This window comes from Mirounga angustirostris, unplaced genomic scaffold (genome assembly GCF_029215605.1).
Source record: "Mirounga angustirostris isolate CCGP_5_RB_7025 unplaced genomic scaffold, mMirAng1.0.hap1 SCAF_2, whole genome shotgun sequence".
Classification (NCBI taxonomy): Eukaryota; Metazoa; Chordata; class Mammalia; order Carnivora; family Phocidae; genus Mirounga; species Mirounga angustirostris.
The window spans coordinates 34,496,581-34,524,141 of NW_026991710.1; the positions used below are offsets into that span (position 1 = coordinate 34,496,581).

Sequence of the window (27,561 nt, forward strand, 5' to 3'; positions counted from 1 at the left end):
ATGCTGTTCCATCATGTGGATATGAAGTTCTTAGGAAAGCTCTCATAGACATCCTCCCTCATACATTTGAGAACACTCTGTACTTGGTCTTGTAACTTCGTGGCATACAAATTCACGGGAGAGACATAAAGCTCATGTTGGGCACGTCTTGTGAATGGCAGGAAGATGTTTAAGGTTAAGGCCTGAGTAGATGAGACAATTACAACATATTTTGGCAGGTGCGGATTTCATTTCATAAGTGAAAGAATCTGCGGCTTTTCTCCCAGAGCTTCTATCCGTGAAGTAAGAGGAAGTCTGTCCCGGAGATAGCGGATAGTTGTCTCTTGCTGTGTTGAGATGGCACGATTTTGGCGGACACTCCCAGGCCGTTGGCCCTCCGCAGAGATTTCCCTACCACTTTGGGGTTTCGGGTCCAGCCGCCGTTACAGACACCACAGTAGCTGCCCCGAAGTGGTAGAGCTCTCCTATTGGGACTGTTTGTTCTCTGAGAAGAAGAAAGACCGGCCTCTGTCAGCCTTTTGTTGTCCCTTATTGACTTCAAATGGAAACTAACTTGCCTCGATGGGCAAAGAGAAGAAGGTACAAGGTATAGAATCAAAAGAGGGTGGGAGACGCCCAGAGACATTACTAAGCATTATATTTACAAAGAGCTTTTCTAGTTCACCCTGTAACTGCATTATCTATTCATTGGCACCATTTCTTGTGGGTTGGTTTGTTTTTGAAACTTACGGGTGGTCTTGATATGCTCAATTTTAAGTATTTCCAGTCTTGGGTTTCTATATGTGTTTCTTAGGCTGTCTTCCCATAGCCACAAGGGTGACTTTCCTGGTCACCAAGGCAGTGCATGCATGTTGGGGTTACCTTTACCTTTTCTATAAGTTGTACCAAAACATCTACTTAACTTCTTTCATTTGTACCATTCTTCAAATAATTTGGTTCCCCCCCCCAAAAAAAGAATGCTTTCAACTTGCTAAGTCTACATTTTTCACATTACTTAATTTTTAAAGTTAATGTATTGTTTCATCTTATTATTAAAGCAGTACTTATTTCAGAAAAAGAAAATGTAAACAATTGCAACCTTTTTGGACAACAACCTGGAAATATCTATCAAATAAAAATCATTCCGGTATCTTTGACTAAGCAATTTCACTTCTAAGTCTTCTGTCCTGCAAATGTACTCCCACTTGTGTGAAATGACACACATATCAGGTTTTTATTGCAGCATTTTTGCTCTCGCAAATCATTAGAAATAACCTAAGTTCCATCAAAAGGGAACTGATTAATAAGTTGTGGTCATTAATGGACAGGATGACCATACATCCAGGTTTGTCTGAGACAGTCCTGGCTTTTGCACTGTTGTTTCACTATAATTAGGAATAGCATCCCTTTCAAAAGTGTCTTGATTTGGCTGATAAATTATTTTTACCCTAATTTTGGCCCACTCATACTATAGAATACCATATAGTCATTAAAAAAAAAAGAATGATGACACTCTTTATCTATTGACTAATATGATAATTAAGAAAAAACAACATGTATCTACATTGGGTTCTTTTAAAAGGTGGGAGAGGTTGCAGAATATATGTAAAGAGATTTGTATACACAAAAAGTACTTCTGGAAAAATAGGCGAGAAACTGGAAATATCCGTTGCCTTGGGAGTGGGATCTGGGAGATTGCAAGACAGAAGTATTTTGTATATTCTTTTAACCATGTGAGTAAGTCACCTCTTCAAACACTCAGAAGAATTTTAGAAAGAGGAAAAATTATCTACGTAGTAAAGATCACTTAAAAATTAATTTTTAAGTGATTTATTTAAATAATTAATAAAATAATTAAAACTACTTATTCTGAGTAGTTCCATCGCAAGTTCTTTTTTATAGTCATCTTTTAAAATATCTGCAGAATTTGGACTTCAGGATTAAATTGCCTAGATTCTTCAAATCATTTTAATGCCAACGTAAGTATACACCGACAAGAGCATGTATCACAATAGTTTCCAATATAAGTACTATCCCGTAGTTGACCGTTTATGTTGTTTCCAGTTTTTCATTTTAAACAATATTGCAGTGGACATTCTTTTACAAAAATCTTTATAAATGACTCATATTCATGTCTTTAGAACATATTCTTAAAAGGGAAATTGCCAAAGCCAAGGAATGTAAAGTCCTAAGGCTTTTGGCACTTCTTTTTTTTCCTTTCCAAGTTTTTATTTAAATTCCAGTTAGTTAACATGCACTGTAATATTAGTTTCAGGTGTAGAATTTAGTGATTCGTCACTTCCATACATCAGCTCACAACAAGTTGGCACTTATTTCTAAATCACCCCCTGAAAGGTAGTATAGAACCAATTTACATTCTCTCTAGCTCAATAGCATGACGGCCAACTGCTCCATACCTTCCCCGACACTGGGTTTTAGCATTTGTACTCATCTTGGCCAATCTGATAGTAAAACTGTTTTTTATGCTGTTGTTTTCATTTGTTTTGGGGGTAGGTTAAAATTTCCCCCACATATTTATTGGCCATTTGTATTTCTTATGAATAAAAGCTAGCAAAAGAAAAACAAATTTTTAGTGGGACAAATGCCTTGAAAGAGTGTTCTGGGAGGATGAGATGAGATTGTGTGGTTTTTGTTATTGTTGTCCAAATACTCAGATTAAAAGCTTTTACAAATATCACATCTAAAATGATTATGTAAATCTACGGGCCAGCATTTGTGTTATGACTGACTGTACCTCTCAGCTTAGGGCTGTTCACCACATCCTAGTGCCTGTCCTAAAAGAGTCTTACCCAGTCACAGAAACTGGCCCAACAACGATATCACCCCTTCTGATTCTTACGCAGTGGTATTGACCCAGGAAGAAGAGGTCTTAAAAGTTCATTGTAGTTTGTCGAATGATTTGAACTCACAATAGAATGATGTACCCTTAAACATGGGGAGGGGAGATCATCTGTGTTAGGATGGTTTTACCTTAATCTGCTTTTCAAATGGTGCTGAGTCAGATGTCTCGACATAGTCGCCGTCCATCTGGCGTGCAGACGGTCATCATTAATCCAGCAGTTATCTGCATCATGTGAATATGTCCAAACATCAAACAAATCAAACTCTTTTGATGTCCTTCTCAATCAGTCTTTAGTTTCAAAAATACTCTCTACAATAAAATTGCTTTAAGTCTCCTTCTCCATGCCTGCCCCACCCCCCCAACCCCCCACCTCTGCTTCTGCACACTCACGCAGTGTTTTAAGGGACTTTAAACACTAAACTGCTTCAAAGACACTTGGTCTGGGATGACTGCCTTTTTCTAGAATCCTCTGGGGCGTGTGTCACATGCATGCAATGGTATGTCCGTTTCTCCACACTGTGTGGTCCCAGACACCCGACAAGATGCAGTCTCCATTTGGAGGCTTTTCTGGTGCCTACCATGGCTGTCGAGAGCTGCTTCTTAAGTGCAGTATTTCGATGGCTCACTGGAATGTTCAGGAAGGCACTGCGCAGAAGAACACACCAGCCTTATTTAATTTTCTCACTAGTGACATTGTGAGGCCAGTAAGCGTGATTTACATTTTATAGATCAGGTAACTGAGACCCAGATTTGCAAAGGGAAGAGACAGGAGTTTTAAATTCCAAATCTCATGCTTTTTCTGATCATATCATAGTAGGTGTCCTGTAGAACAATTATTAAGTGAGCTGATTTCATGTCACCTTTGCAAAGATCATAGTTGGTTGATAAAAATAGGTAAATGTTCCCGATCATTCAACACGGTCACCCTTCCCCTGAATCATGCACTTACCCACAAAGAACACCTTCTAGGACTCCAGGACAGGAGAGAGATTTAACGGCACACTCCCTGGTTATAATGCAATGAGAATAGAAAGAAGAGGCAAGAAGGCAATGTAAAAAACCTTATCCACTTGCAAATTCTGAAACACTCTCATTGATAACCCCGGAATCAAAAAGGAAATCAAAGAAGTAGTAAAAGTTATTGGGGAAGAAATGAAGAAGGAATATTTTGTTAATCGGATTTCTAAGTGTAGTGAAAGCTGTACTCAGAAGAAATGTCTTATTCTTTGTTAAAGAACAAAGAGAAAACAGGGCAACGTATCACTCAGAAAATAAAGAGAAACAAACATAAAAAATTAGTAAGATAATTAATAGATAAAAGTTTAAATGAAAGGGATGGGGCACCGGCTGGCTCAGTCAGAAGAACATTGCGACTCTTGATCTCAGGGTCACCCCATACTGGGTGTAGAGATTACTTAAAAATAAAATCTTTAAAAAATAATTTTAAAAATTAATTAATTTATTAAAGAGATAGATATATGATACATCTGAAACTGCTATAACACTATACGTTAACTATGCTGGCATTAAAATTAAAAGAAAAAATAAAGGGATAGAATGATAAATAAATCCCAAAGCTGGTCCTTTGGAAAGACCACTAAAAATAGATAAACCCCTTGCAAGCCCAGTTAAGGATAAAACATGACAACAAGAGAATGCAAAACAAAGATTAAAAAAAGGAAAAGAAATGGCAAAGCAATAGATAGAAGAAAAATTAAAATCATTTTGAGACTCGTATAAACAAATCTGCGGTAAGGGGGTTGAAAACCAACAGAAAAGGATGATTTCTTAGTAAAATATAAATGATCGAAATTGTCCCCAGGAGCAGTCTCGAAACCCTGAAGATACTGAATTACCATAGAAGAGACTGGAAAGGTGGAGTTGCCACCGACAAAGACTCAAGGACCAGATGGTTACAGAGCTAACCTTTAAAGAACAGATCATAGTGATATTATTTAAACTATTCCAGGTGAACTAAGAAAAACTTACTGAAGACATATACTAACCATAGTGCTAATCCTAAAATAGTGGGTACATACATGAGCATGAATTCATGCATGAGAATTCATGATACAATGGGAAAATAAGTCATGGACTGTAACCAGAACACAGGCCTAGGTGCTTGGTTCAGGCATTACCAAGGGAGCATGGCCCAGAGCCACATGAAAGACCTTCTAGAAGGCAGTGTTTAAGCCATCTTTAGAATATCTTCCACAGAGACTATGTATGAACTAACATTTATTAACTTATCTAAACATTATTTATGACCTATCGACATTTTTGGTTTGTGAATAATCTTGAGACTAATGAGGTTTGTGTCTTTATGTGCTGTTTACATAAATTTATATGACAAGAGGCAGTGCAGTAATGTGGTGAAGAGTAGGGGATCTGGGATCAGACTTCCTGGATTTAATAGCTGGGTCCCCTTGAGGAAGCAACATTACCTCTCTGTACTTCACTTTCTCAAGATAGGGGTAACAATAATATCTACCTTGTAGGGTTGTAGTGAGCATTTAGTATATAAATACACATGAATTACATAGAATAGCATCTGGCACAAAATACACACTCAAGAATAGATGATGCGGGGCACCTGGGTGGCTCAGTTGGTTGAGTGACCAGCTCTTGATTTTGGCTCAGGTCATGATCTCACAGTTGTGGGATCGAGCCTCACATCAGGCTGCATGCTCAGCGTGGAATCTGTTTGAGATTCTCTCTCCCCCTCTCCCTCTGCCCCACCCCCCACTCGCACGTACTGTCTCTCTCTCAAAACAAATAAAATGTTTTTTAAAAAAAGCAGATGAGGAGGATAAGGATGAAGTGAGGATGAGGATGATGATATTTTTTATTATCACCATCATCTTTATCATTATTTTTTTTAAGATCTTATTTATTTATTTGACAGAGAGTTCACAAATAGGCAGAGTGACAGGCAGAGGGAGAGGGAGAAGCAGGCTCCGCGCTGAGCAGGGAGCCCGATGCAGGACTCGATCCCAGGACCCTGGGATCACGACCCAAGCCAAAGGCACATGCTTAACTGACTGAGCCACCCAGGCATCCCTTTATCATTATTTTTGAGAGATGCAGAGAAAGACTATGGGCTTTGGGGTCAGACTGGCATACCTCTTAGCTTTGTCATGGATACACGGTTTAACCTTGGGAAGTTACTGAAGTTACTGAACTTGTGGTAAAATATACGTAACATAAAATTGACCATTTTAACCATTTTTTTTAAGTGTCCAGTTCAGTAGCTTGAAGTACATGCACACTATCGTGTAACCATCATTACCATTCATCTTCAGAACTTTGTCAGTATCCCAGACTGGAAATCTGTACCACTAAACAATAATCTCAACTGAACTTATTTTAAACACCATCTTGTTCCACATCTGTTAAGGCTGGCATCATGGGGGCTGGGTTGCTAGAATTAAATGTGTTGGAAATTGCAAAGCCCCAAACATCTTACAGGTCCTTGGTACTTTCCATCCTTTGGTTCCAGCCCCCTGGATGCAACTTCAAAACTCCAGGTTGTGGGCAAAGTGTCCTTTGTAGCCACATTGGTGGCCCTCTACATTCCTATGCTCTCCCTCCCCGCCCGTGGTGCTCTGGTGATTTTTTTTTTTCTCAGAAATCTTCTTTTGTGAACATGAACAGCATATGCAGCGTGTTAACTCTTTTCAGATGCTTTTCAGATGTGCAAGGTGCTATTTGTGAGAGATAACTTGCCCATTAGATTTATTGTATAAATTAGGCCGAACACTAACTTGGAAAGAGGAAGCCAGTATCCATGGAAAATTTATTATTTTGAATCTACTGTTTAAAAAATGTTTCTTGAAGATGAAATGTGGTTTCCACTTGTGCATGATTACAAAGTCGAGAATCTAGAGTCATTTGAAGATAATCTTTCCTCCACACCTTTTTTGAATTACATACCAAAAAAATTGGAAGAGTTAAGGGGGCCCCCGACTTGGTTTAAGAACCTGATAAACTTGAAAGAATACAAAAAATGGCAGTGATGTTTTCACCAGATTTTCCCTTTTTTTTGCTTCGAATTCCTACCCTGCATACCTCTTCTTCCTTGTCACATGTGTTTTAATATCAGCAGAACATTTGAAGCGAACTTTTCCCCAGGCAAAAATTTTAAAGACTAAAATTACTTCAGGCCGTGGTGTGTGTCGACGAGTGCAAAGGTTGATTTTGGTGTTTTACTTTGTGGTATTTCCTTTCTTGCTGGCTTTTTTTGTCTTCTCAGTAGAGAGGTTGTGACCTCTAAATATGATAGGGGTAATGGTATTTGGATCTATCAATATGGCTCCTGCTTTGCACACTCATTTGCCTTCTAAAAGCCTGTTTCTTTTTCTAATGTCCTCCACATGTCTGACCTGGACCATGAAGTGCTTTGTTCCTGGGGTCATTCTGACTAGTAAATCGTTGGCTTCGCTTGCAGCCCGATAAAGGCAGATGTCAAATGTATCCTTCTTGTGAGGCTTGAGGGAGGTAGCAGTGACCCAGGTTCTGGCTGTCTGAGTTCTGTTAACCTGGCGTGCCGTGGGGCTTGGCATTGCCAGTGTAGAAACTGACCAGAGGGTTGAAGCAAAGGCTGACAATTTCAGATTAGGGGCCACAACCTAAGTGTGATGACTCTTTTCACTCTTAATTGTGGGCAGCATGAAAGTGTGAACCATGTCTCAGCTGTTCCTCGGGAGCTCAGCATTTCTTTATGTTTTATTCCAGCAAAAGGTGGATAGGGTGATGGAAAGGGTCCTGAAGTCCAGTGTAGGAAATGCCGAGTTCAAGTAAAGAGTTTAAAATAAACAGAGTAGAGGGAATTTCTCAGAACTGTTAGTCCTAAGCATTATGAACTCGAAGGTGGGGGGCAGCACTTTCCAGGTTTTATTTAATCCAGAACCCCCGAGGACATGGATACTCTAGGATGGGGATTTGCAACTGTTGTGATGAAGAGCAAGTTTTGTGGTTGGGCGGAGGGGTGTGAGCATTTTTTATTATGGCAAAATATACGTAACATAAAATTTACCATTTGAACCATTTTTAGGTGTCTAGTTCAGTGGCATGAAGTACATTAACCATGTTGGTGCAGTCATCACTATCCGTTTTTATTTTTTATTTTTTTTCATCACTATCCGTTTTTAGAACTTCTCATCATCCCACACTGAAACCCTGTACCCATTAAACAATAGCTCCATTCATCTGAATCCTTAGCCCCTAGTAACCTCCCTTATCCATTCTGTCTCTATGAATTTTCCTGTCATTGTACAAGTGGAATCAGATCATATTTATCCTTTTGCATCTGGCTTATTTCACTTAGCACGATATCTTCAAGGTTCATCCATCTTGCAGCATGTGTCAGAATTTCCTTCTTTTTTATGGCTGAATAATATTCCATTGTGTGTATATATCACATTTTGTTTATCCATTCCTCTGTTGATGGGCAGATGGTTTGGCTTGTTTCCACCTTTTGGCTACTGTGAATATGAACATTGATGTACAAGAATCTGTTTGAATCCCTTCTTCCAATTCCTTTGGGTATATACCTAGAAGGGGAATTGCTGGATCATACCGGAACTCCGTGTTTATCTTTTTAGGGACTGCCAAACTATCTTCCGCAAAAGCTATACCATTTTACATTCCCACCAGCAATGCACAGAGATTCCAGTGTCTTCACATCCTTGCCAACTCTTGTTATTTTCCTTGTATTTTTTTAAATAGCCATTCTGCTGGGTGTCAAATGGCATCTCATTGTGGTTTTGATTTTCATTTTGTTGCTGTTTGTTTGATTTCTAGTCCAGTTTGGACTGATACGTGATTCGACTACCATTAACTACACAGTTCACATAATATGCAGGTTGGATAAGCATCCAGAATGGTGTATACCTTGTTCAGTGAGATGTGTCTATTGATCACATGCTTGGATGTGGTTAGATTGCCAAATTGTTATAAGAGTTTCTGAAAACTCATTTCTGGCTCTGCATTTATCTCATCATGTGTGAGTCATCCATGGACCCCAGTTTGACTGTCACTGCCTGAGAAATGCACAAGTCATATATTACATATCAAATATGTGAGTATTGTTTAATGAGGTATGATAGTTTCAGCAGTTTTATTCTACCATAATGTAAAGCTATTTTCATTAAATTCCCAAATGCAGTGAGTGAATGATGTTGGAAAACAATCTGGCAATATAACAATAACACTTAGGCCGTGTTTTAGAGCTAGTCTGAATAGTTTGGGGAATAGTTTGGTCATTTTTTGGAGAGATCGAGGCCTTTTGGAGAGATCGAGACAGCTTTTCTGATAGGCTGGAATTCCGATTCTCCTGAGATAGTACTATGGTATTGACCCTCCAGTAGGCTTGAATGTCAAGTTCTGAAGAGGAGAAGCTGCTGCTATGTGGACAGTCATGAGTCTGGAATCCAGAAGGAGAGAGAAAATCAAGATGCTGGAGCCTTTGGGATTACACACTCTCTTTTCCTAAATGTCCTGAGGGAAGAAGAGCTAGCTAGGCTCCAGTCACTGTATTGACCAGGAACTGTGCTTGAAATCTCTTCCAACAGAGTTAGTTCATTAATTACATTCGCTTCGTTCTGTGGCTGGCTGTCTTTGGCATCAAGCCTATTAAGTTTGGGAAAGTGAGGCAGCATTACAGCTTAGTGTATAGGCTCTCTCAAAAGAACATCTTTAAAGGAAAACTAAATTTGTGATCAGTTATATTTAGAATGCTGAAAAACGGTAGTAGCAGTTCTGTACTCTACTCCATAAGAACTTTGAGAGAAAAATCCACAGCTGATCCACTCTTGTGAAGGTGGCCAGTGTTGCTAGCTTTGTCTGCCCTGGGTCCCCTTACTAGGGAATTCTCCTTCTTTTGGAAACTCTTCTGCCCCCCACCCTTAGCCCTACCATTGATTAAAATGACTCCCGGTCTCTTTTACCCCATCCCATTAGTCACTGTAGGAGGGAACCTATTGGCCCTAGGCAGGCCAATAATGGTCTTTTCCTTATCCTGTGATTTTTTTTGAACTGCATGTGAAAAAGAGAATTAGTCCTCTTGGGAGGGTGACAACCTTCATATATGAAACTTGGGAACCAGGGATCCATGTGGAGGAAACCCGTCTGCGATGAAAGCAAATAAGCTAACATGCAGAATGAGCAGGCAAGAAATGAAGCAATTCCAGCTTCCAAACACACAAGGCCCTGGTTTCCAGTTGTTTCAAAGGGTCAGCTGCATCCCTACTCCCCTGTGGCTGGGAGGTATTGGGCTCTCTAATCCAGTATATGTCTATTTCCACCCAGGGTTTTCTCACTTGCAAATTAGAGTCCCAACTCTAACCGTGACCCCTTCCCACCTAAAGCCTTTCATACAATAAGTTTGCAATAAGTACCTTTGAATAAATTTTAAAAATAAACTAAAATTAATATAGTATAACCACTGGCTGTTGGATCTTCACTCTAACAGAGACTTATATTTTGCCTCCATTGCTGAAAAAATGTTAACAGATTGTTTTCAAATGCCTTACAATATCCAACTTTATATTCTTTTTTAAAAATTTTTTTTATTTTAAAGATTTTATTTATTTGAGAGAGAGAGAGAGAAACAGCATGAGAGGGGAGAGGGTCAGAGGGAGAAGCAGGCTCCCCGCTGAGCTGGGAGCCTGATGTGGGACTCGATCCTAGGACTCTGGGATCATGACCTGAGCCGAAGGCAGTCGCTTAACCAACTGAGCCACCCAGGCACCCTTTATATTCTTTTTTTAAAAAGCTTTTATATACAGAACCTGGCATCAGTGGAGTGAAGGGATTTAACTCTTGGGGGTTAATGGCCTCTATCTGTTGATGGAGGAAAAGTTGAAGGTGTAGTAGAGAGATTTTAGAACACAGAGGGGGCGTGTGAAAACCTCAGCAAGGATTGGGACAGGGGACTGACCAGGGACACCCAGAAGGATTACCAAGTGGACAAGGGGCCCAGTGAGGTGGGAGCTTATAAATTTATAGCAGCTCCAGATCCAATAACAGCACCATTATTTCCAGTAGCACCAGGATCGGGTCATTGGGGATTTAGGGTGATCAGTAAATAATACTCCTCTCTTCCTCCACCAGCTGAGGTATAAACACAGGAGGCAGATAGAGACCAAAATATCAGCTTTACTTCTCATGAAACAAATAGGAGAGCATGGGTTCAGAGCTGCAGCCAAGAGCATTTGCTGATCCTCACTCATGAATTAAACAGATTTATCCACCCATTCCTGGCACAGCTGGACAACCACAGGCCTCCCCCACAGAGAGAGGGCTCTTACCACATGGCAGAGACAGACAGGACACATATGTCTTATAGACAGGCTGACTTCCACCGCAGGGAAGTCCAAACTGGCAGGCTGAGCATGCCCCATTTCTTCCACCAATGCAACCAGGCAGAGGAGGCGTGAGGGGCTGGAAGCGTTGTCCCTCCATGTAGAAACATGAAGAGTGGGCATACCTGATCCCCAGAGCTGATTGGGTGGCTTGGCCGCCAGGCTCATCTCCAAGGCTGACTGTTCCACCTGCACTATTTCCTTTTCCTAGTCTTTGCTCCCTAACAGAAAGACAGAGAGGTGAGGATGTCGAAGATACAGGAAGGGGAGGGGTGGAATAGTCTCACTTGTCTGGACTGGATCATGAAGGAAACCAGGCAGCGAGGGGAGAGGGAAATGGACTGAGAAAGAAGGGCAGCACCTGGAGATGAAAGAGGGGCCGTTATGAGAGAAGGAGCCAGAAGCCTGGAGGGAGAGGGGCTAAATCCAGAGCAGGATGTTGGAGTTTAAAATTCCACAGGCTAGGTATAGGTGATGATTATGATCCTGAAACGGAGTGTGTAAGGAAAAACTATTGGAATCAAAGAAGTCAGAGAACTGTAAAGCCAGGTTATTGAACAGGCTGTCCATGAAGAATTTAAAGTCACCTAAAATGTTGACTGTTGAGTGGTGAGCTTGGCATCAGAGTCCCCCATGATTGTGACAGAAATAATGAGTAGAACAGAAGATCATTATGGTGAAGAACTGATGGCTCAAACCTCAAATGAAATGAGGATGGCTCCTGAGGATGATAAGACCAAGATGATTGTCTGGGAGGGGCAAGGAAGAGCTGGGTCAATCAGGGTGCCATGTTTCTCCTGATGTGCAGCTTGCCTAAAAGAAATAATTGGCCAACCATCTTTTGACCCATTATACCTTATCTCATAATCTCTTCTCTGCCAAACTCCCCAAAGGTGTCTCTATGTGTATTCTCCATTGTTTTGGTTCTACACTGATCTCTTAACTTTCTGCAATCTGGTTTTTACCCTATCGTTACAGTGAAGTTCTCCCAAAAGTCAGTAATGTCCCTTTAATCAGAAAATCCATTCATTGATGACTTGACAGTTTTCATTCTAATGGAAGTGAGTATCATAATGGAAAACATTCATTGTGCCAAACATTGTTCTCTTCTGGGCACTTTATGTATATTTTCTTACTTAACTCCACACAAGAGCCCTATGATATTATGCGTATCCCCATTTTTATGGTTGTTTGTTCATTTTCTGCATATTTATTGGAGATGTGCTTACCATATACCAGAGATTGTTTTAGGTAATATCTAGGTAAGAAAAAGAGCAGCGCTGAGGCCCCCGGAAGGGTTGGTTGAAGAACAGTATGGAATTGTATCTGGTTGCAGGGAGAGGGAGAGTGGTGGAGACAAGTTCCGAGAGGTAGTGGGCAGAAGCTTCTGTAGGGCTTTGGAGACCACTGTGAGGATTTGTGCTGTTAGAAGAGGAAACTGAGGCAGGGACCGGTTAAACAACTTGCCCATGGCTATGCGGTCAGGAAGTGGCAGCGTGGGGACTCTGGATGTGATGCTGCAGCATTTGGCACTGGACACATAGGCTCTCTGAACAGTGCTCTCATTTGGCTTCCCTGGCCGTCTTGCCTGGTTCTCCTTCTACTCTCATTTGCTTCTCCTCAGTCATAATGGGCTCCTTCTCTTCGAACAGTCCTTTAAATATTGGCATTCTGGATGGTCCTGTTTTAGTCTCTCCTGTTCTGTCTAAACTCCCCTGGGCAGTATCATGCTCTGCCCTCCTTCTGCAATGGGCATGTTCTGGTGATTTCCAAACCTGCATATTCCCCTGGAGTGTCACTTCTGAGCTCCAGACCCAAATATAAGCTCCCAAAGGACTGTGGTTCTTTGAATATATGTTCCAGCCTTTATCATTTCTGATTCTCACAAATCTCCCCTTCCTGTGTTCCTTCAGATGGCCTCAGTGGCTAAAAACCTCAGCCTCAAACCCCCTCCTCCTCCTCATTCTCTACTCTCAAATCCACTCAACTGCCAAGCCAACAGGGCTGCTCACAACCGCCTCCTCTTTTCTGTTCTTACTGCTGGGTGAGTTCAGGCTTTCCACGTCTCTCCCTGAGCTCTTGTAATAATCTCTTAAGTGGACCCTATCCCCTCCTCCCAGTGGATCTCTCCCACTGCCACTGGACACAGTCTCTTTAAATAAAGATTGGATCCTCAGACTCCTTCCGTCCTCATCAACTGGCCTTGATTTCCCCCTGCCTACACAACAGTCCAGATCCTTCACAGGGCTCCACATGTCCTCCAGCTCCCCTCTCGTAACTTTCTTCCCCTCCCCCAGCTTTTCCTTCTCTCCCTGCCACCCGCCATGCTTCTGCTCATTTTCCATCCATAAATTGTTTTCTGCTCCTTCAAGCAGCCACCCAGCTGCCACCTTCTGGGTCAGGCTTCCCCAGAACCCCTCCCCCCCGCTCCCCCCCTCCCCTGCCCCAGGCAGAACAAGCCACCTCCCGATGGAAGGCCTGCTATCCTCATTAAGCACTCCCAGCAAATATAAATGCATTGAAAGTCTGCCCAGTGCTGATTGTTCTGGGCACCTGCCAGTTGCTGGAGCTTGGCTGGAACCCATACAGGCTGGGAGAGCAACTGTGAACACATGGCAGGTATAGGAAATCCCCAAATTCTATTAATTGTGGGGTAAGTTCCCAGAGATCTTTTGGTAATGTATTCCTTAAGTTCTGAATTTTGTTATTGCTTTTCTGCTAAAGGCAGTTTATTTGCTTCAAATGTAGAAAACCTAACAAAAATCATGTTTTTATTAAAAAAAAAAAAAGGCCTTATAGGTAGAATAGAAAAGTAACATTAGGGTTATTGATTTTCCAAAAGGCTCTGATCTTCTCTGATACACTTGCAGATCTTTTTGAGATATCCTAATCCTTATTAAGATTTTTAAAGCAAATATTTATTATATCTATACATTATAGAAAATGTATTAAAATAAGATCAGCAGGTATAATTCCAGTTTACATTTTGATAGATACTCTTTTCATCTATCAAAACAGAAAATTATAGGGATGCTTTTTATATATGGCATTTTGAATACCTGCAGGATAGGAGTCTCGGTTCATCTGAAACACAAACTGAGCATTATCTTCATTTTCTGTGAACTCCAAATCCACCATCATGTTGACCTGTCCTTATTGGCTGTAAAGGAAAGAAAGCCAAGGAGATTGGACAGAGAAGGGAGCTTCCTACCACCTGTCTGGTTTCCCTAGAGAACCATTAAATGCTGGAGCCTTCCCCTGAGCCAGAAAGCTGCATGCTGTCCCACAGTGGATCAAGGAGAGAGAGAAGTCCCTTTCCGGTTGGAAATGACAGCTGGAGAAAGGGAAAGGTCGCAGCAGATCCTTGCCTGCCATCTGAAGACAAGAGGGAGAAAGGATCAGCTGTGGTGTGTCTTGGGGGTTACACTGATATGAATTGCTGACCCACCTTTCTCCCCTCTTCCCTCCCGTCGTACTGCCTTGGGCTGAGGAAGCCTTTTCTGTGGCCTCTGGGATCATTCATCTTACTTTAGCCAAGAGGGATGTTGCTTGGCATTTCTCAATACATGCTCTTTCCCACTGGAATGTTGTTCTGCTCAGCAGGTAGGTCCATTCAGGTACATTTTGGATTAAGTAAGCATTCCAGTTCTGGGGGCTACCATGAAAAGACGATTTCCATGAGATAATTACAAATGAGCAGCTATCTTACAAATGGACTTTTGGTACATAGCTTGTGAGTAAATTTGAGGCAGCCTGAAGAAAAGTGCCAGGATGGCAGTTGGTAACAGTAACTGAACAACAATAACAGCAACTCTGTTTTAAAATGTTCCTTCTTTCTTTTTTAACCAGGTCCCATGTCATTGGCAAGAGCTATAAATAGACACTGGGTCTGTTTTTCATGGATGGATCAAGTGTTCCTCATTTCACCTTCCACAGGCTTTTCTTGTCCCAAGTTGACAAGAATGTAATAATAACTTTCATATAATGAGTGCCCAGAAGGAGCCAGACATTGGGCTGTGCTTTTAATATGTAGCTTCTGGGGCGCCTGGGTGGCTCAGTCGGTTAAGCGACTGCCTTCGGCTCAGGTCATGATCCTGGAGTCCCGGGATCGAGTCCCGCATCGGGTTCCCTGCTTGGCAGGGAGTCTGCTTCTCCCTCTGACCCTCCTCCCTCTCATGCTCTCTGTCTCTCATTCTCTCTGTCTCAAATAAATAAATAAAATCTTAAAAAAAAAAAAATATGTAGCTTCTGTAATTCTAGTGTCTCTGTAAGGTTGATGGCTCCCCCACCTTTCAGATTCGGAATCTGAGGATCAGAAAGGTTAGGGACGATGCCCATGGCCACAAAGCTAATAAATGGTTGAGACTGGAATTCTAACTGGAGACCTTCAGATTCCAAAGCTGTTTTGCTGTGTCCCTTGATATATTTGTTCTTCTCTCACTTCACTCTTCTTTTTTTTTTTTTTTTTAAGAGAGAGAGAGCACGGGGGTGGAGGGAGGTGCGGGGGGAGGAGCAGGGGCAGAGGCAGAGGGAGAGAGAGAATCTTAAGCAGGCTCCACACCCAGCACAGAGCCTGTTGTGGGGCTTGATCTCATGACCCCGAGATCCTGACCTGAGCCAAAATCAAGAGTCAGACACTCAACTGACTGAGCCACCCAGGCACCCCTCATTTCCACCATCTAATTGGAAGGCAGACCTTTGTTTAGGGGTGTCTTGAACAAATCCAGCTATTTAATATATCATGGACATTAATCCAGAAGATAAGACACTTTTGTTGTTAAATCCTTATTATTTCACCTACTAGAATGTCAGCTCCATGAGGATAAAGAATTTTTTTTTCCATTCTTGTAAGTCCCTAGAATGCAGTATTTAATTTACTTTAAATATTTAGTGAGTACCTGCTATATTCCGGGGATAGTGCTATAGTCTGGAGGTAGAGACCATCCTGGGCTTTCCTTCATCTTGCCTTTGAAGCAAGAAAAGAAGGTGGCAAAGTACAAGGACCTTTTTCAGAGAAGAGGCCCTGGCGGGGTAGAAAGCTCAGGCCTTAACCCTGGAGCTCTGGGGAGTGTTTTCATGCACAGCGCAGGCCCACAAATTAATGCAATGGGAAGCCACTGAACCAAGAACAAGGAGGAGCTAATACATGGTGGTTACAAAAGCAGCAGTATGAATACATACATTAATATTAGTCTCACACAAAATGGACTCTTTAGGAACTTGATGTTAAGCATCTGGGTTGAATTGAGACTCATGTTACAGTATTTTCCAGTCAGCCAGAGATGGTAACTTTCCATTAGTGGTGCTGGAGCATTTACCTTGGTGACTTGCACTAGTTGTCCCTGAGGCAACCATTATTTTCTGCTTGAGTTTTATGACATTGGTCTTGCCAGCCACGTCATGTAGTTGAATACACTTCTACGAAAAATTTTTTAAAGATTTTATTTATTTATTTTAGAAAGAGCGAGAAAGAGAGTGCAAGTGGGGTGGGGAGGGGCAGGGGGAGAGAGAGAATCTCAAGCAGACTCCGTGCTGAGCAAGGAGCCTGACAAGGGGCTTGATCTCACGACCCTGAGGTCATGACCTGAGCCAAAACCAAGAGCTGGACGCTTAACTGACTGAGCCACCCAGGCGCCCCATGCTTCTACACATTTAAAAACCTTCTCTTCAAACTTTTTTTGGAAAATGTTCAAAGGTACAGAGAAGTTGGAAGAATGACATAGTGAATCCCTGCATCTCATTCACCTGGACTAGGGCCTATGGGCCAAATCCAGCCCAGGGCCTGTTTTTGTAAATGTGTCAGAATACACACACTCTCATTCATTTATGTATTGTCTGGCTACAGTGACAGAATTGAGTCATTTTGACAGAGACCATTATGGGCCTACAAAGCCATAATTACTACCTAGTCTTTTACAGAAGAAGTCTGCCAATCCCTAATTTAGATTCACCAATTGTTAATATTTTGCCATATTTGCTTTACCTCTTTCTCTATGGTGGGTAAACATTCTCTCTCTCTCTCTTACATGCACACACCCTTATTTTTTTTTTCTGACCATTTGAAATTATGTCGTAGGCATTATGATAAATTGTCCTAAATAATGTATATGTTTGCTTAAAAATAAAGGCATTCTCTCATATAATTACAATATCACCATCATCCTGCCTAAGAAAATTAACATTCATTCAATAACATCATCCAACATACAGTCCATATTTAAATTAGATGTTTATAGCCTTATTTTCCTTTTTTGCATCTAGGATCCAGTCAGAGGTCATCAATTACATTTGGTCCTCATGTCTCTGTAATGTCCAGTTTTTGTTTTTTTTAATGACATTGACTTTTTTGAAGAGTCCCTTAAAAACTCTTTCTGAAGACTTCCTAAGTTTTAATGGGTTTGTAACACTACGATAGTGAGAGCTAACATATTGGTCACTGTCGTAAATCAGTGACTTTTACTTCTTCTCCTGAGGGATTGAGATGCTGTTGTACTGCTTGCCTTCTGGAGCTAACACACTAAGATGTGAGTTTTGCTTGGAATTGTGAATGTGGAAAAATTTTAGCACGAAGAGCAAGGCAGATGGGAGTTTGCAGGATGCATTTTATGTAATTAAAGGCACAGTCCTTTTTACCCACTCTGGTTGTTGCCCCTGTAAACTCTTGGCCATGGAGCTTTTTCTTCTGGTTTTCTCCTGGTCGGGGTCTGGCTCCCCTCTAGCATCATTGGTTGCAGCAAGGAGCTGGAAGGAGACCTGCAGTCCTTTAAATCTCCCAGTCCAAATTGTTCAGTGGACAACACGATGTTGTTGGGTTTGCAGTCTGTGTAATGAAGATAGTGTGGCACTCCAGGGCACATCTGGGAATGCATAAGGGAAGGGCACCTCCTTGCCTTTCTTAAGAAACTGAGGTGCCACAGTCATGTTCCTCTTATGGGCCTCGTGCTGGTCACAGGTTGGTCCTTATCTTGTGATCCCAAATGACTCCTAGAGAGTGCCAGGACCCATCCTTTGTTTTCCTCTGGGCAACAAGCCCTCAGACCAACCAGAAAGATAGTTGCATGCCATAGAAGAGACTCACATGAACATCTAATAAAACTCTGAAGATGGGAGGGGGGATAGAAAAACTTCAAGGAGATATTTGATAATTTTAAAACCTGCAAAGTAATTGAAGGAGAGACTGGCAGGGTATGACTAACTTCAGACTATGACCAGCTCATTGTCACTCTACAAGAGGTCTTTTTTTTTTTTTTAAAGATTTTATTTATTTATTTGACAGAGACAGATAGCGACAGCAGGAACACAAGCAGGGGGAGTGGGAGAGGGAGAAGCAGGCTTCCTGCAGAGCAGGGAGCCCAATGTGGGGCTCGATCCCAGGACCCTGGGATCATGACCGGAGCCGAAGGCAGACGCTTAATGACTGAGCCACCCAGGCGCCCCTCTACAAGAGGTCTTGTGAATGACATGGGTCTTGTGCATGATGGCACATTGTAACTGCTGAAGAAAATCCAGGGACCCAGGGAAAACACGGGAAAGAAGACATTCTGGGAGGGGCCACCCTCCATGATTGGGGGGGGGAGTGAGATTGTGGTATCTCCTCATCGGTTTCCCTGCCTCCTGTCTTAGTCCTTTGAAGTCCTTCATACCCTCTACTTTCCCCTACGCCTGCCCCCAAAAATCTACTTCTGCTGCAGATCTGAGCATCATTTCTCAGATTACAGCCCCTCTCCGATTTCCACAGCCTACCTTCCATGGCCATCAAGGCCTCTGTGATCAGCCCCTAACTTCCTTTGGTGCCAGCCTCAGATTTGATGCCTCAGTTTGTCTTATATGCCGTGTGTTTGCACCTCCATCCTTTGCTGGCTGTGTGACCTTGGGCAAGGTGCTTGATTGTTCTGTGCCTCAGATTGCTCATCCATAAATGAGGATGATAATAGTATCTGTTATTGGTGCCTACTAAGTACCTACTAAGGTCAGATAGTAGTCCCTACTAAGGTCGTACAGGGGTTAAGTGAGTTAGCATATACAAAGCTCTTGGGGGAATATTTGGCATATAAAAGTTATATAAAGGTTAGCAATCTATTGCTATTGCTCTTACTGTTTTGCGCCTGGGTATATTAATTTTTCATTGTTGCATAAAAAATTACTATAAACTTAGAGTCTTAAATCAACACCCATTTCTTATCTTAGTTTCTGTAGATCAGAAGTATGGACATGGCATGACCTTGGCTCAGAGTCTCAAGGGGCTGAAATCAAGGTGTTCATGGGGGCTGAGGTTCTATCTGAGCTTCCAAGCCTCATCCAAGCTTATGTGTTTGTTGATAGAATCCATCTCCTTGCAGCCATAGAACTCTTGGCCACCAGGAATTCTATTCACTTTCTTTTAAATCCTCCCCTGATTATGTCAGGTCCAATCAGATAATCTTCCTTTTGATTAACTCAGAGGCTACTGGTTAGTAAGGTAATCACAGAGTAATATCCATCACCTTCACAGGTCCCACTTGCTCTTCAGGGGAGGCGATTATGCAGGCTGTGTATGCCAGGGAGCAGCATTCTTGAGGGTCATCTTAGAATGTTACCTGTAGACTGGGTGATTGGGAAATACTATGCCTCTTGTTTGCTTTGTTGAACTGTGCTTGCGTGAGTATATGATTCAGTAACTACCATCATCATTTCTGATTTCTGTAGCAACTTTCTTAGAGTTTTCAGATGGATTCACACTGGTCTGGCCCCAGGAGCCAACCTTTATTATTCCTCTCTTGTAGTTCTAACTGATGGGACCAGTTAGCTTGTCAGAAATCTTCTAGAAAGAGGACAATTAGGAACTTGCAACCGAGGAATCTGCTGCTAATACCCGGGAGTTCCAAAAGGCTGACCCACAGCTGCAATCCCTTCCAGGGTCATCTGCTCATTCTTGACTCTCAACAGATGAAGGGCAGAACCCTTAATTGTCAATTGTGCCTGATATTCTGCCAGTTCAAAGAAAATATGTACCTGCTAGAGAAAATGTTCACTTTGAAAAGGTCTTTTGCATTGTTTTCAAAAGCTTTCCTTGCTCCTCTTTTTTCCCTTCACTATTAAGTCTAGATTTTCCCATTTTCCCAGTCTAAATTTTTTCCCATTTAATTCAATTCATAGGTCACAAAGAGGTATTATCAGTCAAAACCTGCTGATAAAAAATGTATTTTAGAAGGTCAGTTTAAAAGAAAAACCAATTGATGACATTTGGGTAGTAAAACCAACTTTTAAAAAATATATCAGTTTTGAACCAAATTCTTGCAATAAGACATGGACAAAACTTGGAAGTTCTCGGGGATACCTGGCTACTATGAGTCCTGGTCCCCCAAAAGATGCTATGTTCTGCTTTGCAATGATATTTTACTTGCAGTTTTATGCAAATGTGTTAAGGTAAAGGGGGAAAAATGCATTTGGCATGGCTGTGGGTTTAGAAGATTGAAAGTGTCTGTTTATCTTGGAATATCCTAACAAAGTATGATTCTATTATCCAACAAGCCAAAATTTAGGTCTGATTCTTGCTGTCTTAATGATTGACATCCCTCTGGTAATTTGGACTATTAGAGAGGAGGGACTGGTTCATAAAGATAATATAAAATAATATAGACTTGGATTTCTTTTCTTCCTTTCAGGACAATATCATCTTGTTCTTGAGAGGTTGTAAAGAGCTTGGTCTTAGAGAATCTCAACTTTTTGACCCAAGTGACCTACAGGATACGTCCAACAGAGTAACAGTCAAGTAAGTAACACAAGATTTATGTTTAAGGAAAACCTATTTATGGTTTGATTTGTAGCTTTATGATAATGTTGTAATGTTTAAGAGGCAGAGTATTGGACATGTCTAATAAAATAAAAATGTGAAGGTAAAGAGCAAGCTTTCAAAACAAGACACATTGGCCTTCCCCCTGTGTGTAGCTTTCATTTTGGTCAAACGTAATTTCTTTGAAATGCAAAAATCACACATAGAGTGTTAAAATGTTAAAGAGGAGAAACATGTTAGGTGAGACTTACTGGAGGGAGAGGTAAGGGAGAAATATGCACAGAATCTGTGTGTGTTAGACAGAAAGAAAACCTTTATTCACTCTAGTTGGGCATTTGAATAGGCTCTTGGAAGACTACAAACTTGGTAAACAGATCCAAACTCTGTTTATTATGCAAAGAGGTCAATAGATTATGGAGAAATGGCTTCCTCATTTACATTTGTAACTGTTTTCTCATATGTCAGTGATCAGGTTCTTTGAAGATGGATTATTGGCCATTTGACTGTTGTTGACTGTGTCTACTCACTGAGCCATGTTTGCAGCCAAAGAATTTTTGGGAAAGAATGGCACAGTAAGAGAAAAGGCAGTGTGTTTCTCTGGAAAGGAATAGCTGGTGACCGGGGTAATGAGAAGAAAGACTCTTATGAGATGATAGCGACGACTTTTCCTGTAGTTTAGAAGTCCTTCCCAGTCTACACATTTCATACAAAACATTTTCCACTTCAAACAATATTTGACATGAATATGCCTTAATAATAGGCTTAATTACATACAAAGGGTTTGTGGATTGGCTACACTTCTTTTGATCACTTTTGGATCATTGTATCATGGAAGTACAGAGAAGGGACAGAAGCCAAAATGCAGAGCTGCTAATTTGATACTCTTTGCCAATATGGATTGGGGGAAAAAACGGAAACTACTGAATGAAATCAAGCTAGTTTATATTGGATTTTATGATTCATGACTGGGAATAAGGGAGAATCAGCCATAATTGATTATATAAAATCACACTTCTCTGTTGTCAATGTGCCTTTCTTTGATATTTCTCATGGAAAAATTTTACTTAAGGGCAAAAATAGAATACAAATTATGGTATTTGAATATGGAAAACCACCATAAACCTCATTTTAAGATGGTTATTTCTTTCTTTATTTATTTGAGAAAGCATGAGCAGGGGGAGAGACAGAGGGAGAGGGAGAAGCAGACTCCCCGCTGAGCAGGGAGCCTGACGTGGGGCTCAATCCCAGGACCCTGGGATCATGACCTGAACTGAAGGCAGACGCTTAACCGCTTAACCAACTGAGCCACCCCGGCGCCCCTCCCTCATTTTAGACATCACGTGCTCCGTATATTACTGCACCTAAAACCAGCCTATATAAATTGTTCATTTTAGGAAATGGTTTCTGACTCAGATCTGACGTTTGTTCCACCTGAGTGGCACGGGACCAGAAACAATAGTAACTATATGACGTCATAACAATTAGTCTCACACACACGTTGCTTGTGTGTGACCAGTAGTATAGTGAGCTAAGGTAGTGAAGAAAAGTTTCTTTTGATGGTGTTGTCAGCTGCATTTCCTTTTTTTGGAGCTACTCTAAATCCATATGTCACTAAACCAGGAGAATTCGGAGACAGTTTGGTTTTAGAAATTAAGAATTTTTCTTACCTTTATTGCTTATCTACAAATAACTGGCATCAGGAAGTCAGGGGTCTGGCCCTCGATCTGCTACTCCCTTTTGTATAATCCTAAGCAAGTTCCTTTCCTTTGGTAGGGCTCTGTGTCTTCAACTGTAAGATGGAATTGGACAGAAGGTCCTCACAGGCATGATGCTAGCTAAAACCTGCTCAGTGCTCCGCTTGCTCAGTTCTGGGAAGATGATTCAGCCAACTTCCAAAGAAAAAGGCACAGAAAACAACGTAAAGAGGAAAAGTCCCTTAGACCAATGGCACACACAGTCACATCTCCATTACACTGTACCATCTTCCCCTTCTCCTGTTTCTTTTCCCCTCTGTCATTTTTCTTTATCTTTCTAGCTGCTTCTTTCTCCATCTCCTTTTCTTCCTGGTGCTTCCCTTCCCTTCTTTATCCTGTCTTTCCATCTCTCTCCCCTTTTGCATTCCTTCTCATTTTCTTCCCTTTTTAGTTTTTCCTTTACTTGAGCATTATTATTTTCTTTAAGCAATGCTTTTCCATCGCCTTCTCCTATGACTTTATCGTTTTTCATTCATTCAATAACTATTTACTGAGCAGCTACTATGTGTCAGATACTTTCCAGTCATTAGACAGTTGGAATGAGCAAGATAGCCAACACTCCCTGTTCACATGTAATTTACACACAGTGTCAGGAAATAAGAAATAAACAAGTAAATAAATAAAAAAAACTGCAGGGAGTGGTAAGTGCTAAGAAGGAAGTAAAAGATGATGTGAAAGATAGTGACCATCACAATATATACATATATCAAATCAGCATGTTGTGTTCTTTAAACTTATACAATGTCATATGCCTATTACATCTCAATAAAACTGGGGAAAAAAAAGATAGTGACCAGTCCAGGAGTGGTCAAGCATAGCCTCTCTGAAGAGGTGGCATTTCAGCTGAAGGCTATGGGCGGAGACATGAGTGGGAGAAAGCAAGAACCCATCAAGCGAAGACCTGTAGAGTGTTCAAGGCAGAGGAAGATCAAGTAGAAAGGCTGGGGAAGAGAAACAAACTCAGTGTTTAAAAAGAAAAGTATGTGGTGTGGTAGAAGGGTGATGAGCAAGAACAAGTGTGGTGGGAGGAATGGTCGGTCCGTAAGCACTGCAGGATGCTGAACCTGGATTAATTATGGAGAAAAATTTTCATTTCACAGTATGAGTATCTAGAAGAACATAAAGAATTTTACATCCAAGTTATGCCATAAATTCATTTACAGTACTTAGAAAATCATTTCTAGTTTCAGTGAAGGGTGGGGCACGGAATGAGCTCTCTGCTTCACAACTTTTCTGTAAATGATCCTGGTGTCGTTTGGCACTGGATGAGGGACATTTGCAACATATGTAGATTTCATAGCCATGGTAGAGTAAAGTAGAACTGCTACATTCTTCTGCTCTACCCTCTGAGGGGTGAGCAGAGCATTCGCAGAGATAGAAAACACCCCACGGACCCCACCAATTAATAATGTAAGCAATAAAGTCTAGGGGTAGATCCCACAGAGCGAATTTTGATGCTTCCCTGAAATTGTTTTTGAAAAAATGCTCTTTAGTTTAGCTTTTATTGTAGGTAATTTTTCTTACTTTATTTTTTTGAGAAGTAACTTGAGTAGGCTAAAGGAAAAAAGAAAGAGAGGGAAAAGCTGCAAATGATTACTGCATGTGTAATTTTGTGAACTCTACCTATAATGGATGCCAGACGACCTTGATGGGAAATGAGAGCATAATCCAGAAGGGCATGCAGCAAGTATTATTCCAGGGAATTGAAACAATTGGATGAAAATGAGGAAAGGCTTTGGATTGCTCCTGAATATGTCTCTTGAAAAATTTGGAAGCATTTTCGCATAATTGGTTGTTAGGTAGAAGTCATTCAACAGATATTTTGTGAGCTCCTGCTATGTGCCAAGCATGATTTTTTTTTAGAACTGGGTCACAATTTTAGTCAATGAAGTTTTATTGTCAATGCAGAAAACGTTTTATGTTCCCTATTCTTATTTTTCATTAAAATTTCAAAGCTTTCATAGATTTTTTTTCCTTTTCATCTGGAGTTTTTATAAGTTAAAAAAAAATCCTGGAGGGGTGCCTGGGCGGCGCAGTCGTTAAGCGTCTGCCTTAGGCTCAGGTCATGATCCCAGTGTCCTGGGATCGAGTCCCGCATCAGGCACCCTGCTCCGCGGGAAGCCTGCTTCTCCCTCTCCCACTCCCCCTGCTTATGTTCCCTCTCTCGCTGTGTCTCTCTCTGTCAAATAAATAAAATAAAATCTTAAAAAAAAAATCCTAGAAAATAATGCCATGTTTTTTTCTATTAAAAATGGTAAACTTGAAAACATTCTCTTAATCAAATCCAAATTAGACCAATGTTTCCTTCAATCCAAGTCCCTGTTGATGGGTTTATCTCCTTAGTATATACTACATTGTGTTCTGTTCCCTGAAATCTCAATTGACTTAAGATTGTGCACCTATTCATTAATATGTTCTTTGGGTCAGAATATGCAGCAATATGGGCCCCTGTGGCTCAGTCAGTTAAGCATCCAACTCTTGGTTTCAGCTCAGGTCATGATCTCATGGTCATGAGGTCAAGCCCCATGTCGGGCTCTTCGCTCAGCGTGGTGTCTGCTTCCGATTCTCTCTCCCTCTCCCTCCTGCTCTCTCTCTCTGGAACAAATAAATAAATAAAATCTTAAAAAAAAAAAAAAGATTATGCAGCAATGAGGTAACTGGGGTCTAAAAACTTGAAAGAATTCTTGACCAGTTTATACAATAGAATTACATTCTTTCTTCCTCCACTCCCCACCCCAACTGAAGTTACTAGGGGTAAAGAAATGCTTGTTTCATTTTTCCTAGCATTTATTTGGTGACGTGTTAAAGAAGCTTTGGAATAATTTTGTAGAAACTTTTATATTTCACTGTATGAATATTTCAAAAATACCACCAACTAGCTTTTTTTTTTTTTTTTAAGATTTTATTTATTTATTTGACAGAGAGAGACAGGGAGAGAAGGAACACAAGCAGGGGGATCGGGAGAGGGAGAAACAGGCTTCCTGCTGAGCAGGGAGCCCGATGTGGGGCTCGATCCCAGAATCCTGGGATCATGACCTGAGCCGAAGGCAGACGCTTAACGACTGAGCCACCCAGGTGTCCCAGCACCAACTAGCTTTTTTTTTGTTGTTTATGGTTTGAGAGTAAACATCTATGTATTTTGAAGAATGCACATGTGTATATTCGAACATAACACACATATTTTCCTGTTTATGGCTAATTCCCAACACTAATTTCTATCTGTAGCAGACAGGAACAAATATTTAGATAGCATTGCCTCTTCTATGTATATTTTCAGGTCTATTTAATGAAGTAAGGTTTTAGACCTCTGTTAAAAGTACTAGTTATATGAAGATTTTGGAAGTGTAGTAAGATTTCAATTTGACAGTGGTCTTTAATCAGGGCACAAATTTTGCTTTTAACAATTGAGCTTCAAGAATACAAATATCAAGCGTCCCAGTTTTAGATGGAATCCTTCATTTTCCAGATGTTATGAAGCATTCATCTTTTCATGGTGCACTTTGGAAGTTTAATTCCATCTTGTCCTTCTACATTTGTTTCCCTAAATGATTTTATTCAGTACCTGAAATCGCTAATCATGGACCTTAGAAAAAATACTGTATTCTGCTGATTCCGTTATATTTGTTAGCTTCACATACATCTTAGAGGTGTTTAAGGGATGATCATGAAGCAACTGCCATTCTGACCAGATTTTTTTTTCCTTTCCCTTCATTAGGAGCCTTGATTACAGTAGGAAACTGAAAAATGTAAGTGTTTTGACTTCGCTTTGAAAATGTTTTTCCTTCTCACTTTGATGGCTCAAGTGTAAAATGTAGCTCCTAAGTTCAGTGACTCTCGTATGCCTTGCTGGGAAGAGTCCTCAGCAAACGAGTGAGTATAGGTGTCTCTGATGGAACAGTCGATCGATCACTGTGACAGAAACACAAATTGTAGAGGGGGGAGGTCTCTGTAATTAACAAGGGCTCGTTCTAGAAGTAAATAAATGAAAGCTTGCGCTCTGTAATTCCATTGCTTGAACACAAGATGATCTGTCTCGGCACTAATATCAGTTGCTTTCTGTCAGTTGGCACAGGTGGGATTATTAAATAAAGTAGTTGGACATGATTTTTTAGGGAAAAGATCAGCATAATATAACTCTTGTTGACTGTCACGGGCCTGCACTTTTTCTGTTTTTTTTTCTTATTAATGTTTTGAGCTTTTATTAGTACTTCCCCAAAATCAACTTTTTGGAACTGGATCTCATTTTCAAAGAGCAAGTATGTTAGTGTCCTTTTATTTTAAGTTTAAATTGAGGAATGTAAAAAAATGACTTCCTGCATATAAAATTTAAAATTAGCTGTGACCGACCCCTCCTTTTTTTAATTTCCAGGGTGCTATTACATTTGATTGACATTTTCATTCTCGTCTTCCTTTTCTTCCTCTATACAACTAGGGATATATGCCATTTTTCATCAGGCAGTCTTAAACAAATCAGAAAACCCGTAATCTGAAACACAACACAGTGTCATGTTTCTCCTACTACACCTTCCAAAATGGCCTCATACTCTTAGCACACATTAGTTGTTTTATGGTCCTAGTTAACGTCCTGACATGTGGAATTGTCTGTTCTCTGGAAATTTATTTGTAAGCAATCAATGTTAAAAAGACCCTCTGGAAGCCTTGAAGGATTCCTGACATGCGCTTTTCCCACAGAGGTAGAAAACCGAATCACGTCATAGCGTTGATACACACAACCATATTTTGGGCGTGTTGCCATGTGGAACCATGTACACATATCTTTCCTGATCTAGCAAGTGGAAGCAGGGTACAACCAGCACTTCCCTGCCTGAT

General features: G+C 40.9%; 1 protein-coding gene across 15 annotated transcripts in view; it reads left to right on the forward strand.

Annotated features, from left to right (window-relative positions):
• The window catches only part of LIMCH1 (LIM and calponin homology domains 1), a 321,642-nt gene that overhangs the window by 197,042 nt on the left and 97,039 nt on the right, over positions 1–27,561 (forward strand). For all 15 annotated transcript variants that reach the window (XM_045881234.3, XM_045881236.3, XM_045881235.3 and 12 more), the window contains 2 exons: positions 20,850–20,956; positions 26,447–26,477. In XM_045881234.3, the coding sequence (XP_045737190.1) occupies positions 20,850–20,956; positions 26,447–26,477 (138 nt within the window). The remainder of the gene's footprint in view (positions 1–20,849; positions 20,957–26,446; positions 26,478–27,561) is intronic.